Source organism: Atractosteus spatula, chromosome 4, assembly GCF_055471065.1.
Source record: "Atractosteus spatula isolate fAtrSpa1 chromosome 4, fAtrSpa1.hap1, whole genome shotgun sequence".
NCBI lineage: Eukaryota > Metazoa > Chordata > Actinopteri > Semionotiformes > Lepisosteidae > Atractosteus > Atractosteus spatula.
The window spans coordinates 32330925-32350054 of record NC_142709.1 but is presented as its reverse complement, the minus strand read 5'-3'; the positions used below and the strand labels follow the sequence as shown (position 1 = coordinate 32350054).

Genomic DNA, 19130 nt, shown 5'->3' with positions numbered 1-19130 from the left:
ACATTTGACAGGTATTTTATTATAATGGTAAAAGGGTTCTAGACTGGTATTATTTGGATGGTTGTGGGTTCTAATCGTGGGTGGGGCAGGATTGGGTGGTGTTGAGCTCTTGAGCAAGGCCCTTCGCTCGGATTGCTCCAGTGAAACTCCAACGTGAATGAATGGATAAACATGCAAATCACTTTGGATTACAATTCGTCAGTTTTTCACAGACTCTCGCCTCTCTAGGCCAGTACTGTAGACCTCTAATCAATTGTTGAGATGTCAAGTGATCTGAACTTGTCTAACAGTATCTAATGTTTCAGTCTTGACAGTGAAATGCAATTTTAAGCAAGGTAGAGTGAAAGAGACATGTTAAGGAAATATTAACATAAGTATTTTTGGTAGTCTGCCCTTGCCATATCCTTAAATTGAGGAAACGAAATGCGTCCATCTGCTCAGTTAATGAACTTATCAACATCCTGTGGAGCCGCTTCCCATCTGACGACGTGTTTCTCAGGCACGTTGGTGTGTTTTGTGTGGGAGATATTGATGTCCCAATCCTTGCTCGAGCCTGAAGACTGGCTGCTGCGCTTGGCCAAGCTGCATTTCAGGAGGCTCTTGCAATGCCTCCGGAATGCGTTGTCCAGCAAGAAGTACATGAGGGGGTCTGTGCTGCATCTGAGAGCAGCGAGGCACAGCAGGAAGTTCTTCACTTCCACCAGCAGAGAAAGCCTGTCGCAGGCTGGCGGGCGGACCAGCTTGATGAACACAGCTTTGTAGATGTGGTGCGGCAGCAGGCAGACAGCCAGCACCACCTGGATGACCAGAATGTTTCGGAGCACTCGGCTGTAGATGCGACTCTTCCCTGGAATGGCGGAGCTTTTCTGGATATTGTAAAGGTGCCTCGTTACGGACACGTAGGACACCAGGACCAACAGGAAGCAGAACAAGAAGACGGCGATGGCGATGGCACTGGACATCTGTGAGGCCTCTCCTCCTATTTCCACACTTTGGCCATAGCAAGCTTCCTCTCCCCCAACTTCAGTGAAGGCGTAGTATAGCACAACAGGAACAATGGTACCAATCACAAAGGTCCAGATGCCAAGGCACAGCATTTTGGCAAACCTCAACTCCCGGAACCTTTTGAGAAGGCTGGAGTGGATATGCACCAGATGACACTGGCCCCTGTACTCATTGGGCTTCATCAGGATAGCATAGCGGCTCAGTGCAATCCAGCTCAAGATGAACATGCCTGTGTAGATGTTAATATGGAAGACCGGTGTCACCACAGCTGTGATCATCTTGCACACCACTGTGTTAACTTGCCATTTGTATCCCATCATATAATACATGGACAGGAACGGCATGACCACACAGAGCAACATGTTGGAGACGGCTAGATTTGTCAGGTAGAAGTGGGTCGGGGTTTTGGTTGTCATTTTCTTCACAAATATCTGGAGAGAGAGGGCATTTCCAGGCAGCCCAGTGATGAACATCAGGAAATACAGAAGAGGTAGGATGGATCTGGTGCCGAGAGATGGACAGAGGCAAGAAACGTTTGACCAGCAAACATCGCCCTTTCCAGCTGCATCATGGGATACATTTGCCATAGGTCTGAAAGTGAATCAGTTACAGTCTAGTCAGTATCGTTGAAGTTTACTTTCTGAATCCACATTACACACTCACTCCTTTAATAGGTGTTATTTTTGTGGTCTTCTATTTGAAAAGCCAAAAAAATGGAAATACGCTTTTCTCTACCCACACGTTATTTCCATTACAGTATATAGCTTGCCACCTGAAATAACATTTATAATGCTTTTAATAGTCTATTTAATTTAAATCTACACAAAACAGCCAAATGAACACAAAGCAGTCAAAGGATTTTGTTTTGAAACGGCATAGTTTTTCAAATTTATGCGGATGATGTTAAGATTGTGTTAAGATGAGATATAAATATATTTGCATTCTAGTTCTGAGTCTTTAGTAGACAGGGAACCTCCTTTATTCATGTTGCTTCTTAGCATATGGCTATTCTGTACAGATAAAAGAAATTGCATTCCCCTGAAGAGCTGGTGGTTTTATTTCTAGAACGGGAATACACAGATTAAAGTCCAGAATCCAGCAAGTGGACCCGAGATGCCATATTTTTCTATCACAGTATTTGTATTCTATTTGCTTTTAAAACTATAACAATACAGATAAAGTGCAACCTAATCATTTTTCTTCATCTGTGCAGCACTTTTAAATTTGCCATGGTGCCATATTCTTAGAAATGTACATTTTATTAAACCAGCATAACAGATTCAGCTTGATGTCCTGATTGTTTTTGTGGCGAGATCTTATTAAAACTTTAAACTGAAGTGTTTACTTCACAAATGTTTATATCAGATCAGTGAAGGCCTTCTTACTTATTAGTTTCTTTAAAAACATAATTCTCCATGTGCACCTGAGTGTATATGTTTATATTCAGTTCAGATGAGTATGCATCTTAATCTATACTCTACCATGTATTCATTTTAATTTTAAAAAGCACTTCATCAGTAGGTTAGTTTGAAAACATTTTGGATTAAATTATTTTTTTAAAGAAAAAAATAATTCAAATATTGCCATATTTGGAAAAACCATATGCATAGCTCATAGACTACTGTATGTCCAAAGTATCTAAAGAATCTCAAATGCACAAATTGTACAGTAGTTCTGTAGTGAAGCAGAGAATTAGCTGCTAACTAATATTAGATATAGATGTTGTGTTGAAATGTAGTGGTGGTTGATTTTCAAGGTAGGCTGTAAAACCCTTGAGATGCATGATAAGAGCAGTAGCTCCTGAGAATTTAGATAACTGGTATGTTGGGTTTGGCTTTTTATCCATGTTAAAAAAACTGGCAACAAAGCTTTGTGATAAATTGTGTGTATCATTGCAGATAAATTGAGACAGTGGATAAGGTAATTAAAATGGCTTAGTTTAACTGACTGTTGCCATAAATATTATAAAACATGCTAGCTGGATTTCTGACTCGCCTCCTTGTGACTTGGTCACTTTACTGTTTTTCCAGAACCGCTCCTTATCAAGTGTTCATTCCCAGGATCCCAGGACCATTTACTTGCACACGATAATTATTTGTACATTTTGTTTTAAAGAGATAACTTATTTCCCTTTCACACCCAGTAATGTGATTTCCTTCATCTTTTGTAAAATGCGATACGTGGAGTACATAAAACTTTTTTTGGTAGATTATTGCTCATTACTGCAGGATTTGTAACCAAAGAAAAACAATCCTTACCACTGGTGTTTTCAGTAAATAAAAATCCTTTTGTCAGGGGCAGCTGAGTAAAGATTCGTGGTTTTCTGTTTCTCTGGTTTGAAGCATAATGTTGAGAGATTGTTTATGCTTATACAGAAGAAGAGGAAGTTTGTTTTAACACCTTTAAAAGCGGTATCACTGCCCTCCTCAGTCCACTGTCTGTAGCTTTAAGCCCAACATCTTCCAGGGGAAGGTTTTCTATACTGTAGTAGTTTTGTTTTCTGACAATAAACAGTTTCTTCTGGCAAATCAGCCTACTGATTTTTTTTCTGGACATTTTAAAAATCAAAGGGCTGTAGATCAGCCAGTTTTTATTAAAAAAGCAATTAAAAAGTCTTTCTTCAGAAAAAAAGCAAATGTCGTGTTGTAAAATTATATTGCAGCATGAAATGTTTAACGTGCCTAGAAGAGACGGTGTATACTAAGTGTTTAGTGGTCCCAGGTCAGCCTCTAGTGGTAAGTAAGGCACATTACAGGGAGCAAGCAGATTCAGTGTCAGTGAATGTCCTCGCCCTCTTTATCTGATTAGTACTTTCCCGATTTAGATTAACCACAGTTACATCTTTGTGTGTAACTATTACAATATTAATAATATATAGCAAGCAAATGTTAGATATTACTTGGTTTATTTAGTGTTAGGGGAAATTGACTAAATCCATTTGTCATCTTTGATTCCACTGTACTTATTAAGTTCAGATCACTTTATTGGCCATAAACAATTTATTTTATTAGGAATTTGTCCTTTTTGCATGCCCCAACTTCATGAGACACACAGACAGGGAGAGAAGCTTGGGGTCAGAGCGCAGGGTCAGTCATCTATACGGCGCCCCTGGAGTGGTTGGGGGTGAAGGGCCTTGCTCAGGAGCCCGGTGGAGTAGGATTCCTCTGCTGGCCGCGGGATACGAACCGGCAACCTTCCAGCCATAGGTGCAGTTCCTTAGACACAGAGCCACCGCATCTCATCCTGATAAATGATCTCATAATAGCAGCCTTTTTGAAAATATAACAGTGTTAGTCCAATAAATATTGCAGTGTTTGTATTGCAACACAACAGGCCTGGAAAGCATGGGGAGTCTGGTAGCTGAGCACACAGGGTCTTGTTCCCCTTAGGGGTCCTGTCTGAAGCCCCAGGTTCGCTCTCCGACTCGGTATGCTCCCCTGAGCAAGCGAATTAAAGGCTTTGAGCTGTGCTCCGTGGGGAGGGGGGTTTGTGGAACAGCGTCCTGTTGCTGTAATCAGCTCTGTGGGAGCAGCAGGGGCAGCTGTTGGTACACAGAATCACCCCCGGGTTCTGTGCCTCTTTTGGGGAGAGGCGTCAGCTGAAGGCCATCACGGCGATGGAGCAAGAGCGGACAATAATCACGACTGCCGAAGGGGGAAAAGTCAACCTTTTAGCTTTTCTGTTGGTTGTCAGTCTCTGCTTGTGCTTCGGCTTTTCTGGGTTCATGAAATAAATATGCTTTCTTCTCTCCACGCGGTATTAAACAGAAGTCCAGTCCTAATCTGGTTCACTTCCTCTTTCCTGTGGGTAGACTCCCACGTGCGCATCATCGTTCGCATCCCCATCTTCCCCCTTGTTCTGGCCCGGCGAGCTACGCCAGCAAGAAACGTAAATTGTGCTTCAGTCAGGGTTTGGACCAAATGCACGAATAGGGAACAAGGCATCCACATTGCAAAAAATGATTTTTTTAATGGACGATTAACCTCAAATGAAGATATCTCAAGCGGGTTTGCAACAGCATATACAGAATAGGAACAAGGAAAGTTGAATTCCTTATCAAGTAGAAAGAAGAAAACCGTTTTTGGTTGAGTCTTTAGGGAAGGGGTAGACTCACCCCTGGGAGCCACTTTTGTCACGATTGTAAACGTGCTAATTCAAACACGAGAAGTTCCTTACAGTCACCATAAATGAGAGACTAACTGAGTCCGTTCAGGTTTTACAGTGCAAACCTTTAATGAGCTTCTGTTCACAAGAGTTCAGTTTTATGTAGCCATTTGATTTTTACACATTAATCCTAATATGGGGATTTTTTGTCAACCCAGTAGGATGTCACATTTGATTTTTACACATTAATCCTAACTCAAACTATAACTTGTCATTTTAGGGAATTTAAGCTAATTTAAAATGTAATCCAAGTACTGTTAATTGCAGTATTTAAATGTCTAACAGTTTGCTAATCAGAAATCTAGGATTTCTATTTAATCCTTCTTTAATTTTTGGTGGTGCAAATTAATTTTAGTAGCACTGAATTGAGTTTATTGTAGTACATGTTGGTGCAATAGACCCTGACCAAGTTAACAATGTTATCCATGTTACTGCATGGATTCTGAGGATGAGGTCTCTGTTAGCATTGTCTGCGGTGTAATTTTACTAGAAAAATAATGTGGCAGCAACTTGTCTATATGGTTAATTCACATTTCCTTACAGTAGAAGGAATCACTAACTGATGTTAAAGCTTTATGAAACCAGAGAAACACTCATTTATAGTCCCTTTCTCTGTGTCTAAGATCTATGGCCTTTATAGTTTGCTTCTACGAACACCAGCTTGTATACCTTTTTAGTAGATTATTTTCCCCTGGCATTGTTCCTTTCGTTTTCTTAATCCGTAGTTATCATTTTCTCTCAGAAACCATCTACATTCTTTACAGCAGCCAGACAATTTTCCCACAAAACATTTGCCACACAAAGAAGAAATGGAAATTGAGTTTATTTTATTAAATGAGTTGCTGTCACTGGCATTAATGAGCACACTGAAATCGCACATTCTTGTAACTTGTAGCCCATAGTCCTTCTGTAGCCTCTCTATATGGCTTATATCATGACAAAGTAAGGTCATAAATATACTGTAGCGTCTGTGCATGGGGCCCTCCTGGGTATTTGAGCTTTTGTTTGCAAATTATGTAAGAGAACATTTGAATTTAAGCTCTACTTTATCTAAATCCATCCATCATTCCATACATTTTCTAACTGCATTATCCAATACAGGGCCGTGGAACAGCCAGAGCCTATCCTAGTAAGCAATGGGCACAAAGCAGGATAACCCCTGGAAGGGACGCCAGTCCATCTCACGGCACACGTACCCAAGGCCAGTTTTCCCAGACACCAGTGTACCTACCAGAATGTCTTTGGTAAGCCACATGAACACAGGTAGAGCACCCAAACTCTCTGCAGATATCTCCCCATGAACTGAACCCAGGACCCCAGCGCTGCTAGGTAGCACAGCTAACCACAGTACCACTATGCTGCCTATACCTTTCCTAATTGATTGTACTAAATGTGGGCAGGTACCTTCTTTACATCATTTAAGTTCACTCTTAAGGAAATAAATGTGAAAGTCATTGAAGGCAGGTAAAATGTTACTGTCTTTGGTAGGTGCAGCACGTGCATTATCTTGTGATGGGTTGTTAGCTGGTTTCTCCACTTACAGAATGGTGTCCCTCTAAACTGTAAATTGTTGAAATAATGACCTTTTCTTATCTTGTGTTGTGCTCTTACAAAAAGTATGTTTATTCAGGTCTTTAAATATTTCTGATTCTGTTTAATAAGCATAAGACCGCATTCATTTTGAACATAATTTAGTCATTCTTAAGATAATTCCTGGCTCTGTGTGATGGAAGAAAAATCAGTTGAAGTTTTTTCTTTTTTGCATTTGAGTTTAACACGTAAACTAAACTTTAAATCATATGCAGTTCCAAAGTCAATGTGATCAAAGGCAACAGTCTTCAAAACTGCAGGTGTGATACACTGTTGTAGCAGTGGATACAGCTGTGGTACTTATGGTACTGTTATTTAATTTTTTTTTTCGAACTGTGTAATGAATTACTTATATGACAGGTCTTCAAAACTGAAGTTGGAGGACATGTTGTGCGTGAATCAATACCACACATTGCTGCAGTGGTAGCCTAATTTAACTTGTTAGTGTTGCTCCAGTCATATTGGTTTAGAGGGCTTCTTGTGCTCTGCAACTACTATTGAAATAAAATGATAAAGCTATTTGTTATATTCTAACAAATGGATGGTATATAAATTCGGTTATGTTTTGATAATTTAAGGAAATTTTCTTTGTTGAAAATGTTAGTGCAAGTAGCAAGTTGTAAACCCTATTCACTAATCGATTTGTATCTCGGTGAAGTGTTTATCATTTAGCTACACAGCGCATTTAAAGGTATTAAACTCCTTTAGGCAAAGCTGTTTGTCATTAATCATACCTTCTGAGCACTGGTGCACAAAAGGCAGAGCACCTCTAGGGGGAGGTTAGGATTGGACAGCCAGGGCAGTATTGACGTCCCAGCAAAAGGGCAGCTCCTCTGACTTGTGGATGCCTGGGCGTTTGCTGTGACATCATGAGAGATGCACCAATCAGCAGTCTCTCTCCTCTCAGGCCTGGTGCAGCTTGAGCAGTTCTGCACGGGTCCCGTCAGAGCGGGATGCCCACATCTCCTGCCCCCACACTCCCTTCTGAAGCAGCACAGTAGACGTGTATTAATCTGTTGGCCGTTATGTAACAGAAACTATTGGTGGAATACATTTTTTATTTGCGTCTTCATCTCTTTTCAAGGATTTCACTCTGGCATGCTCGGCAGTCAATGCTCATGTGTTTCAGCAGAGGCGGATGGCTTCTGTGAGGAGGTGGAACGAAGATGCCGAAGAAAGTCGATTTTCTTGAGCAAACGAAATTTCATTGAGACTCTTAAAGGATTGTGATGTGTTAAATGAGCACTTGATTTAAGCTACGGTATGACAATTATTTGTTTAGCTTTTCATCAGAGTAATAAATTGTTCCGTTTTTAAAACCAAAGTGTTTTGCTTTGCCAGAATTAATGACATAGAATTTAAGTAGCTATCATTTCCTTTTAGTTCGTTTTTGAAATATAGTTAGTGGATGTGTATCACTAAAATTCCAGTTAGTAATGTATGCTTCTCTCTTTTCTTAAATCTAGTTATTCATTGCCTTGAGGTAATGTGACCAAGGGAGTCCTGAATCGCAAGCTAAAGCGCTGGAGTAAGATTCAGTTTAGTGCTGACCTACAATTATCTTCAGAACACAGATGGCAAATCGCACCACTGTATTTATATGCACTTCGTTCAGTCGTATACATCCATCCATCCATTTTCTTCCTGCTTCATCCAGTTCAGGGTCTCGGGGGGAGCTGGAGCTTATCCTGGCAAGCAGTGGGAGCAAGACAGGGTACATGCCTGGAACCTGGGACCCTAGCGCCAAGAGGCAGCAATGTTAACCACTGCACTGCCATGCCCCCCAAGTATATATGCGTTTGTGAAAAATTAAACTTAAAGGAGGGTTGTTTGGTACTTTAAGTCCTATAGTTTGAAAGCGGCGCTGGTTGTTGAATTCTGTTAGTGTATTCTTCCAGAAGTGCTTTACACAGCTGTCCCAATAGCATTTATTTCTGCTGTGTTAATGCCTCTGGGATTCTGTCACTGTCCTTTACTGTAAAGGCTTCTTGTGTTTTCCTTAGTCACTGGCATACTGCTAGGACTTGCAGTTCGCCCATTGTTGATCATGAGTACCACAGAGATTACATGCGTAAACATATTATAAACTATGTGCAGAACAAAATGTTTCTTCAGAATGAACAGTGGAACTCTCCAGACCAGACTAGACCAGTGGAGACAAATGGAAACTACAAGGGAATGCATTTAAAACAAAAAACAGACCACCCAGTCACGTTGTTGCAGCTGATCCCCTGTCTTTCAAGAAACTGCTGGATAAGACCTTGGGATTTATCAATGACGAACTACCAAACAGGTTCGAAGACCGAAATGGCTTCCTCTTGTTTGTAACCTTTTTTATTTTCTGGAAAAATGTTTCAGCACACCTTCCTACCTTTTATTGCACACTTGTTGCATGTTGTTAATGCCCTTTGGAGATTGAAAGTCCTATTGGACAAATAAGCAAGAATTTTCAAGTTTATTAATGTGAAACAGGTTTGCATGTTTGTAGATAGGGTGGAATTTGTCTTTCTCTAGAAGCAGCATCCTGTCTGTTTTGTGGTAAAAAATGTGAAACTGAGGTTTCAAATGCTTTATGGAGTACTTCTGTAGGTGGAGTTTTTAAGTCTTGCTGTTCAACAATCTGCAGCTTCTCACAGTTTTGACATTTTGACTTTTAATCACATTTGGGTAGAACCGTGAATTAAATGGACCCATTTTTGGCTTTCCACAGCTGGAATGACTCTGAATTTACCTTTAATGATGGATATTTCTAAGCAGTTAAGCTATTTTCAGGCTGGGTCTACCGCTAGTGCTATATAGATAAGATCAAAACATGCACATTTCCCCAGTGCAACATCCATCTTCAAACCCTTTCATCCAATGCAAGGTCACAGAGGAGCCAGAGCCTATCCTGGCAAGCAGCAGGCACAAGACAGAATATACAGTGGACAGGACACTAGTCCATCACAGGGCACATATGGACATACTCTTAACAGGGCCAGTTATTCCAGAAGCAGCTTAACCTACACGTTTGTCTTTTGACCGTGGGAGTAAACCAGAGGAACATACAAACTCCACTCAGATATCGCCCCATGAATTGAATGCAGGGCCCCAGTGCCGCGAAGCAGCAATGCTAATGACTGTGTCAGTGCACTTCCCTAGTATAATGTGTTTTCTCAAGAGAACATAGCGGCCACTTGACTTCCTACAATCAGGCCATGCAAAACAAACAGTGCCTTGCAAACATATTTTTCCCTTTCAAAGTTGTCCCGTTTTGTTGAATTACAAATGTATGCAATCCATGTTTTGAGTTTGAATATTCACATTTTAATTAAAAATTTTCAGTATGTTGTTCAGCCAAATGGGACATCATGGCAGGAGCAGAATACTTTTACAAAGTGATGTAAATGGCTTGTCTGGGGGATCTCCGACTCCCACAGACTTTGTATTGCAACCTGGTTCCTTGAGAAGACCTGCTTTCACTCCTCCAGCTTGGCAGTGGTGAGAGACTGATTGGAGGAGCTGGAGCACACCCCGAGGCGGCCTGAGTCTGCTTGGTGATGAAGCGAGTTTTGAGATTTCTTTTATAATTGACTACAGGCAGCACGGTCCGAACAGTAAACACTCGTATCATGCAACACAGTCATTGTCGGGGAGCTTGTATAATTTTTTTCATTGCCTTTGCCTTGAGCACAAATAATAGCAGGATGCACAACTACAGCCTCCACTGAGAGTCCTCTAGGTGCTGCAGCCTGACCTTCATGCATATCAGACAGTTTTTTATACAGGTGTATTCGGAGCAATTGAAATAACCAGGGCAAAGAGCACTGTAGCAAATCAGTGGTAATAGAAGCAGTGCTAATTGAGACATTACTTGAGTGCAACTTCTCTTTTTCAAAAATACACCAAATAGTCCCTCTATGAAAATGATCTAGCCTTGCAATGCCCATACCAGAAAACCTGTGGTGTGGTGTTCAAATGGTGGCACTCAGTTTGAAAAGAAATAGGAAGGAAAGTGGAACCAGGCAGCTTCAATCAGGCTTGTGGAATAATTTTGGGAAGCCTTCGTCCAGCAGTGGAGTGAAAAAGGCTGAGAAGCTGGTGGTGATAATACACAATGGTGTTAGGAACCCTAGTCTGGGGAGTGACAAGGAAATAGTTTGTTTCCTTAAGCTATTAGCAGTGTAGAAAATATTGGTGGATGTGCCTCAAGCCTAACAGCGGTTTCTTTGTGGGAGGGCTGGCTCAAAAATCTGTACATTTCTTTTCATTAACTTTTCATTTACAGTATGTGGAAAAAGCCATATGCAGTATGCTGTGTAAACTCTTGTAAAGCAGAGTCCTCACTGCCATGATATTTACCTAGAGTTCTCTTAAAAATGCCAAACAGCAAGCTGTTAGAATTTTTTCTACAGAAAGCACAGGTGTTTAGTTCACAGTCAGAGATGTATACTGTAGTGTTTTTGTATTTGAGGGGGGGAAAAAAATTCTAAAAGATATTTCATAGTTCAAAACTGGATGCTTTGAATTTTGTGTTGTACTGTTGAGCCCTTAATAATGATAATAATAATAAGGCATGTGTCTGAGTTCCCTCAGATCCTGAAGTTCCAGCCACAACTTGCATTGCAATCTGGTAAATCAACAATGAATACTAGGGAGATTTTGAAACATATCAGGGTTGAATCGCTAGAGAGACAGATCAGAAGAAGGTTAATTTTCCCCTTTACGTTTAGTGAAGTCGGTCATGGAATGTGCATCGTACTACCCAGAGTGCCCCTCTTCCAAACTGAGCAGCCAGGTGTGGGGGAAACTGGGTAGTGATGCCACTGTGAAGTCACCACTGACCAGTGATCTCTTTCTGAAATGGGATTGATGTTCAGCTAGAGATCAATGTTATCCCAGATCCCTGTACGAGCCTGGCTACCAGATTGTTGTGAGGAGACATACTACAGACGTGGCAGATTTTGTATTTGGTTGAGACAGTACATGTCCTCGAGTGGTCAGTTTTGGCTTGAATTCAAAAGAATACTTATAGCAAGACCTGCTTGCAGTTCATCAAGAATCTTCCAGAGTTTTGCCAAGGAGAATGGGCAAAAAATTCTGTCATTCCTCTGTTAAAATGTGGAGTCCCATCCACAATGACTGAGAGCAGAAGTGTTTCTCCCAAATACTGACTGTATGTTTGTGCAGTCAGTGATTTTCACTTTGTGCATCTTCTTTATAGGCTTTACCCACATTCAGCCTCCTTCTCATGTAACAGTTTTCAGTTTGATCATTACTGTTTTGAATAAAAAGAGCTCATTTGAAAGTCCACACATTACTTCATAAATCATCAAAATGTCATTGTTTTGGGAGGGAATGAGTGTTGCAACGCTTTGCGTATATTAAATGTGATTGTAAAAGGTATATTTTTTGAAGCAGTAACACCTATAATATCTTCATTGCAAAAACAGAAAAAATGTTTTTTTCTCTTAAGCAATTCAGTTCACTTTTAGTTTTCCTTTTTTATTTTACAAACTCCCACATTTTATGAACAAGGAGAGACTTTTGGTCCAAGTTGAAACTGCAGAAAAGGGCATTTCAGACGTGTTCCCCTGGGGGAAGAACTCTCCTTCACAAGTGTCTGAGGCGCACAGGTGTTGATTTATTTCGGTCCCAACCCTCTGCTGGGCTCAGTCCTTCAGGAAAGGGTTGTACGGTTTCATTTCCACTTAGCACGCAAACAGACATCCTCCCTATTCCCTGAGTTAATGAGAAGCCCTGTCAAGTACAGGGCTTTGAGAGAACTACCACAAAGTGCTGATGGCTAGGTGCACAACGCCAAGGACAAAAAAGAGCACGCACAAACACGGCAGTGTCAGGTAGCCTGGCTGCTGACAGACATTCTTGTTGGAGATACGTGATATCTCAGCTAAAGTTGTGATGCTGTGAGGGGTGGCTGTTTTAAGGCTGTTGAGGATGGTGAAATCCCGTTTGACTCCAGAGTGTCCGTTAGGGTGCCAAACAGCCTGCGAGCTGTCCCCCTCCCCGATCTGGTTGGTGCCCCCTGGAGTCCCAGCCCTCCCCCGGGGGAGCGTCGAGGATGGCTGACAGGCTGATGTTGGCATGCGTGACGGTGTGGCCGGCGTCGGTGCAGCTGTTGGCGGCCCGGCTGTGCGTCTCGGCCCGGGCCCTGCAGCAGCGGGAGCGGAGCGTGAGGTGGAGCAGGGGGTGCAGGCAGCAGCTGAGCGCCGCCAGCAGGATGGTGCCGTTCTTCACCTTGTACTGCGTCTCCTGCCAGCGGCAGTCGCCCCTGTCCGAGGTCAGCAGCAGGATCCGCTCCACGTGGTAGGGGAGGAAGCAGGCCACGAACAGCGCCACCGACGCCAGGATCTTCCTGCGCACCTTCAGGCTGCCCCGCTGGCCCCTGCCCACCAGGCTGCTCCTCTGGATGAGGTGCAGGTGGTAAACCAGCAGGGCGTAAAATGCCAGCATGAGCACGAGGATTAGGAAGAACACCGTCACCCCTATCACATGCGTGGTGTTGTACCTGTGCCGGTTGGCGTTGACGATGTGGTCGAAGCAGTTGGCGGCCACCGTCTTGTTTTTGGCAATGTTGCGGGAGACGGTGCCAATGATGACCGCAATCGCCGCCGCCCACGTGAAAACGCAGAGCAGGCGGCAGACCCGAGCTCTTTTGAAAGCCCTCAGCAGGGGCAGCTTGGGCCGGACCACGCTGACGTAGCGGTTGACGCTCGTCCAGAGGAGGAAGAGCATGTTGCAGTACAGGTTGATGTAGAAGAGGGAGATGGTGGTGAACTTGGCCAGGGTGCACATGGAGGATTCCTGAGCCCACTGGGCGCTGTGCCGGTAGTAAGCCACCCGGAACGGAAGGCTGCAGCACAGCATGAGGTCGGAGGCAACGATGTTCACGACGAATGTCACCGTCGTCGTTTTCTCTGCTCTCCACAGGTCGTACAGGGCCAGACCGTTGATGAGAAACCCCACAATGGCTAGTGTCAGGTACACATAGGCGATGGCTTCATAAGGAATTATTTGAGGACAGAGTCTGCAAATGCTTTCTGGGATGCTGAAAGAGCAGAGGAAAAATAAAAGCCATTTTAACTCTCCCGAGGCAATACTATCTACAGTACTCCAGTATGCAGCACTACCTGTGCAGGGATTAATTGAAAAGTTAATTGCGATTATCCATGATTACCACAATATGAAAAATGAATCTCTTATTATTTTCCAATTTACTTAACTGGGTTTTGCATACACTGCATTTGTTCCTGTTAATTTCTCCTTAATTTAAATAGATTTATTTGTGTTCATTGCACAGAATTTATCATATGATCCCAATAAATTAAGCTTGGTTTGACGCGTAGTACTGCTCTGCTGTGAGGGGTGTAGCTGTTGGCATGTAATTGAATCTCCATGTTCTGGACCTGGAGGGACGCTGTGTCCATGTGCAGGTTGTATACTGTAGGTCTCTTTGAAACAGCAGCATGTGAAGAACTGGGAGAAGCTGTTAAACTGGTTGACTGGTCAAGACCAATAACCCCCTGGTTCAGCTTGTTAAGGGTTAAGTTGGAATGCAGATCTGCAAATGTCCCTGGCACTTGGACCAGGACTGGACAGCCCTGTTGCGGGATTACTGTTGTACTGTCTTTTCCTCCAGTTAGAGTGCTTCCCTCACTGTATGTGGACATCAATTGCAAAGACTATTTCTGGATGAAGATTCCCGCTCGGGATGGGGGCTTTTCAGAAGGGTTGAGTGTGGCACTATGTCACGTTTTGCTGGAACTGAGCTCGTTAAGACTGATTGCTGGGCACAAGTCCAGCCTCATTCTGCATCCATTGTGTGCTCTGTTTGGCAGTGTTTTGCCAGGAAATATCATATGTGCTGAGTTGTTGTCTTGTGCAGTGTACTGCTACCTACAAGCCCCTGACACACAGGATGTTCTCATGTTTGGTTTCCTTATTGAACTGTAAGTGTAACTTTCATAAAGGTCTGACATCGAACCACAAGTTCCTTTTATCTGCGTTTCATTTGCTTTTCTCATCTCACAGTTAAAAGAGGGAGTGTTGATGGAGTCTGTGTGGGTTTTGAGATATCAAATAAGTTGCCCCTGCTAGTTTTTTATGGAAAAAATGCTAATTTTCTTGATTGTTTGGCTTCAGTGTATTTCTGATACCCTTGTAAGATATATAACCCCATCAATCCCTGATACTCTTGCAAGGGTTTTTAACAGGGATTTATCTTGTATTTATTTAGCTTGTATTTTAAGTCTCCTGAAATAGCACTTTTCCCAAGATCTGAGAAACTTGTGAAAAGTAATCCCAGGTGGTCTGCGTTTTGCCACATTTTGCCAAAATCCACTTGGAGCAGAAATTGATGAACTGGAACACAAAAAACATAATCTAGTCTTGTCTAAAATATAGCAAGAAGATTTGTTTCCCAAAGGAGGGGTTTTGTTTTTGTATTTTTTAAATTGTTCTTTTGCTTAATGGAATGAAAGGTACTTTTTAGAAGTCTCTAAACTGAACTGAAAGTTTGAGAACCAAAACCAGTTTTCTGAGGTATTTTTTCAAAATACCTCACTGGATTCTTTAGCATTTTTTTGAGAAGTGTTTGTGTTCAGGAATGCAGAATGAAGGTTCCAGGGAATTTGTTTTAAAGAGAATATCCTTTGTCGTTTTGGTTTTGAGCTGGAGACGTCTAATGGACAGGTGAGTTGTAAAGTAGTCCCAGGGAGACCTGATGCATGTAGCCTTTCTGGAGAGGCAGTGACTGCTGCAGCTCACCTGTTGTGCCATCTAGGTGGGTTTGAAGCCTCTGTCAGTTCATCTTCCCCTGCAGGGTCCATGTCTTTTTTTTTTCTTTGGTATTTTGCAGATTTGTCACCACTGTTTTTCCTTACTATTGGCCATGCTCTAAAGAAGGGGTTTCCAAACCTGTTCCTGAATACAAGCCAAGCTCTGGTACACAGTCAAACCCTCAAATGACTTGATCATGGGATTAACTTTAACTGTTTGTCTATTTCCCGGCTCTTAAACTTGTCGGGAACCTTTTAACTATTCCTTAGTAAAATCCCCAAACTGTCAAGTAAAAGAACTTGCATTCCGTCCCATTGAGCAGCTTGTAAGCTAGATCGAGGCTTCAATTAATGGAGTAAGCTGGGCTGGAATGAACACCAGCAGATGTACAGTATGGTCCTCTAGGACATGGACTGGGAAGCCGTGTTCTGAGGAATATCAGAGTTTTAACAGTGATTTGCATTTGTTGTGTAACCTATCCATAAGCAGCAGCCATAGTAAACGTAGTGCTTCAGCATCACATTGTCTGTCCTCCTTACACTCCAGAAGGGTCCTGTGCTCTGTCTCCACCAGTTGTGTGTTATTCTAGGTAACTGCCACCACGGGAACTTCCGTTTTCTTCCATTTGTTAACTTCTGTGATTATCGTTACGTTTCCCTTGTTTATTTAAGTTTTGTTTTTCCTGACCAGGTTTTTTGACGCAAGAGGAAGCTCTGGGATTCATTACATTCATTTGATTTACTTGGTTGGCTGTGTCTCTTGTCCATGCTTAAAACGGGAGGTATGAATCTCAGAGCAGCTTCCTGGGTGAGCTGATGTAGTTTTTGATTCTCTGCATTCTTGCGATGTTAGGTTTCGGTAAAAGTGGCCAGTGTATGCAGTGAGCTTTATTTTTATTTACGCGTCTCCACAATGTTAGATTTCTGCAGTCAGCTGCAGAGATCAGCTGAGCATTGTAAAAACCTGCAATTGTATTAAATAGAGCAAACAATGAACGTTAACATGTCATAGAGCCTTAAGTGTTATACAGTATAAAGAAAATAGCCCTTAAAAATAAACTTACCTTGTGTTGCTGATGGTATTATTGATAAAACAATCACCAGAATGCATCTTCAAGAAATCTGCATTTCAGTCAGTGTAAAAAATATCAGATCTCGTTAATAATTCCTCTTGGCTTCCCCACTAGTGTGTATCTGCTGTAGTTCAGATTAAATCTGCAAGACGATCTCTCACTAGAGCATGTGACATCCTGTGGTTCTTAATGCACTTCAGGTTGTACATAACCAGAAATAAACACCAGCGTAGCCTATACAGGGACATAAAGTTTTCTTTTTTAAATCTGACTTAGTTTAATAAAAACATCCTCCCTCCTTCAAAGATTAAAAAAATCTACTGTTGGTCATGAGTTTAGGGCTTTCAAAGTCAAAGGTGTTTAGTTTTAGACGTTGTGCAAGCTGTTTTTCTTCACCGAAACCAAAGACAGATTTGCAGTTGCTAGCTTTCAAATCAGGTTCCTCTCACTTTTGTTTTGCTCATTTTGTGTCCTTTTTTACAATTTTACAGTTTTGGAAAACACTTTTCTCATCCGCAGGAGATCAAAAGCAAAAATAGGCAAGCGAGTGACTTTGTGGTAGGACAGCGCTGTCAAAACCACTATTTCACCAATCCCTGAAGGTCCTTTACATAACTGTCTTCTCATGACATCCTGGCCAGCAGAACCACTGTTGTATGCTTTATTTATTACTAAAATGTAACGCAAGGCAGAAGCACACTGATCCTTTTCTTTCTCGTACTGAGAAGTGGGTGGTTTAATGAAGTGGTGGATTATCTGAGCATCTCTGTACAGGTGTGATACAAGAGTCCCAGTCTGTCTCTCCAGTTCCTTTTGCTTGCTTTCCCCCTTTTGTTCCTTTGCATGTAATCATGTTTTTCGGAAGTAAAACAAACTGTGCTATAGCTTCTTTTCTTTGTTTTTTGTTCCGCAGCTCTTGGTGTTTGTAGTGTGTTGTAATGTGAAGTAGAGACCTGCGGTGATTGGCTTGAGGTATTGTACATGGGCAACTCTTTGCCCTGACGTATTTTAGTATCTCAGAAGTACCAGCTATAAGCGCAAAACTTATTCATACACTATGCTGAATGTGACAGCACTGTCCGTTTACTTACAAGTGCTTTGTGCTCTAACGATACAGATCACAAGAACCATCACTACCTATTACTCTGCACGCCTGTAGACCACTGTCGCACATTATCCTTGTGTGAGGTTCAGAGAGAATATAAGCTACCAAAACAGTAAGAATTATGCGGAATGCATTCCTTTTACTGAATCAGATGTAGATATCGGATATAGCTTTGAAGCTGATATCACTGCGGCACACTGTACCTGAAAAAGAAACGTTCCGATTGCACACATCAAAGCTGGACAACTCACTAACTCTTCTTATGTGCGTGGTAAATGTCGAGGCTCTGCAAACCCTAATCCTGGACAGCCACAAAATCTAAAGGATTTCTTTCCAGCTGCGCTGCCTGACTTAATTAGGTCACTCTGTTGCTCAGTTAATACAAGTGAAGATGTTATGTGCTCATTAATTTGCCATTTATCCTCCTCATCATTTCTTTGGCTGATGCTTTTATCTCAAGTTTGTTCCCATTTAAGTGGCCGGGTGTTTTACCGAAGGAATTTAAGTGACGCATCATGTTAAAAATATCACCACCTTGGAATTGACCTGCAGCCTTTCTTAAGAAATGCGTGAAGAGCCCCTGACCACTCGATCCTGCTGTCTGCTAGGTCCCGGTGCCTTTCCAGGATCCCTAGTGCGTCTTATCGTTGGGCTGAACATTCGGCAGTCAAGGCTGCTGTCTGCTGTGCTTGCCAGCTGTTATAGAGAAAGATGTAAAGGAAAAAAAGAATAGATGGGAAGATATATAGAAGGATTTTGTTGCGTTTTACTCTTTTGTCCTATCCTCAATTGTTCTGTAATTATCACTTTCCACACTTGATAATTGGCGTCCTTGCTTTCCACTGAATTACTTATTCAACGGCACACGCTAACCAGGCAAAAAAATAGAAGATGCCAAGTGTAGGATGTTTGTAGGTGGGGGAAGATTTCCCTTTGAGCTTGTTGGTATCTCTGTGGGTTTGAGGTGTGCTCAGTGGCCCACTAGTATCTGTGCTGCTGTGTACCTTTCACCTCGGACTGTAGCCACTTCTGCAATAGAAGCCACTAAGGGATTTTTTCTGTGCAGACTTTTCATTCTTCGTGTGGGCATAGCAGAGAAATAATGTATTTTGTTTTTATCATGCATCCCACTGACACTCTTTCAGTTCTGCCTGTACAGCCCAAGATGTGCTGATCTTGTGCTGTGATGAGAATGAAGGGCTGCTTTGCAAGGAACAAGCCAGGGTGAATGAATTGGCCCTTTGCAAATCAGATTTATTCTGCCAGTCAGATTGCTGATAGAACATCACATGCTCGGGTGCGTATAGTTGTTTTATCCAACCACCATAACCTCAGTCATAACAAATGCCGTAGTTACACTGTCTCGCTTTCATTTGCTATTTTTCCCCCATTTCACAGTGGAGAATACGGCAAAAA

General features: G+C 42.1%; 3 protein-coding genes across 20 annotated transcripts in view; 1 reads left to right on the top strand and 2 right to left on the bottom strand.

Moving 5' to 3' along the window:
• Nucleotides 1-19130, top strand: part of caska (calcium/calmodulin dependent serine protein kinase a) — a 263444-nt gene that overhangs the window by 154505 nt on the left and 89809 nt on the right. The window lies entirely within an intron of this gene.
• gpr82 (G protein-coupled receptor 82) lies at nucleotides 438-3322 on the bottom strand. Its single transcript, XM_088912968.1, has 2 exons — nucleotides 3264-3322; nucleotides 438-1596 (listed from the first exon to the last, which is right to left on the bottom strand). Exon 2 carries the CDS (start codon nucleotides 1590-1592, stop codon nucleotides 438-440), a length of 1155 nt encoding a protein of 384 aa, XP_088769094.1. The 5' UTR covers nucleotides 1593-1596; nucleotides 3264-3322.
• On the bottom strand, nucleotides 10043-15587 carry LOC148836097 (putative G protein-coupled receptor 82). The gene is made up of 2 exons (XM_088912967.1): nucleotides 15526-15587; nucleotides 10043-13807 (listed from the first exon to the last, which is right to left on the bottom strand). Exons 1-2 carry the CDS (start codon nucleotides 15585-15587, stop codon nucleotides 12730-12732), a joined length of 1140 nt encoding a protein of 379 aa, XP_088769093.1. The 3' UTR covers nucleotides 10043-12729.

Bases quoted from the DNA above. Each gene is read 5' to 3' on its own strand.
- gpr82 (XM_088912968.1), bottom strand. From the start codon at position 1,592: ATGGCAAATGTATCCCATGATGCAGCTGGAAAGGGCGATGTTTGCTGG.
- LOC148836097 (XM_088912967.1), bottom strand. From the start codon at position 15,587: ATGGACCCTGCAGGGGAAGATGAACTGACAGAGGCTTCAAACCCACCT. The intron at 13,808-15,525 runs GTGAGCTGCAGC...CTGCTCTTTCAG, and splicing joins CCACCTAGATGGCACAACAG to CATCCCAGAAAGCATTTGCA.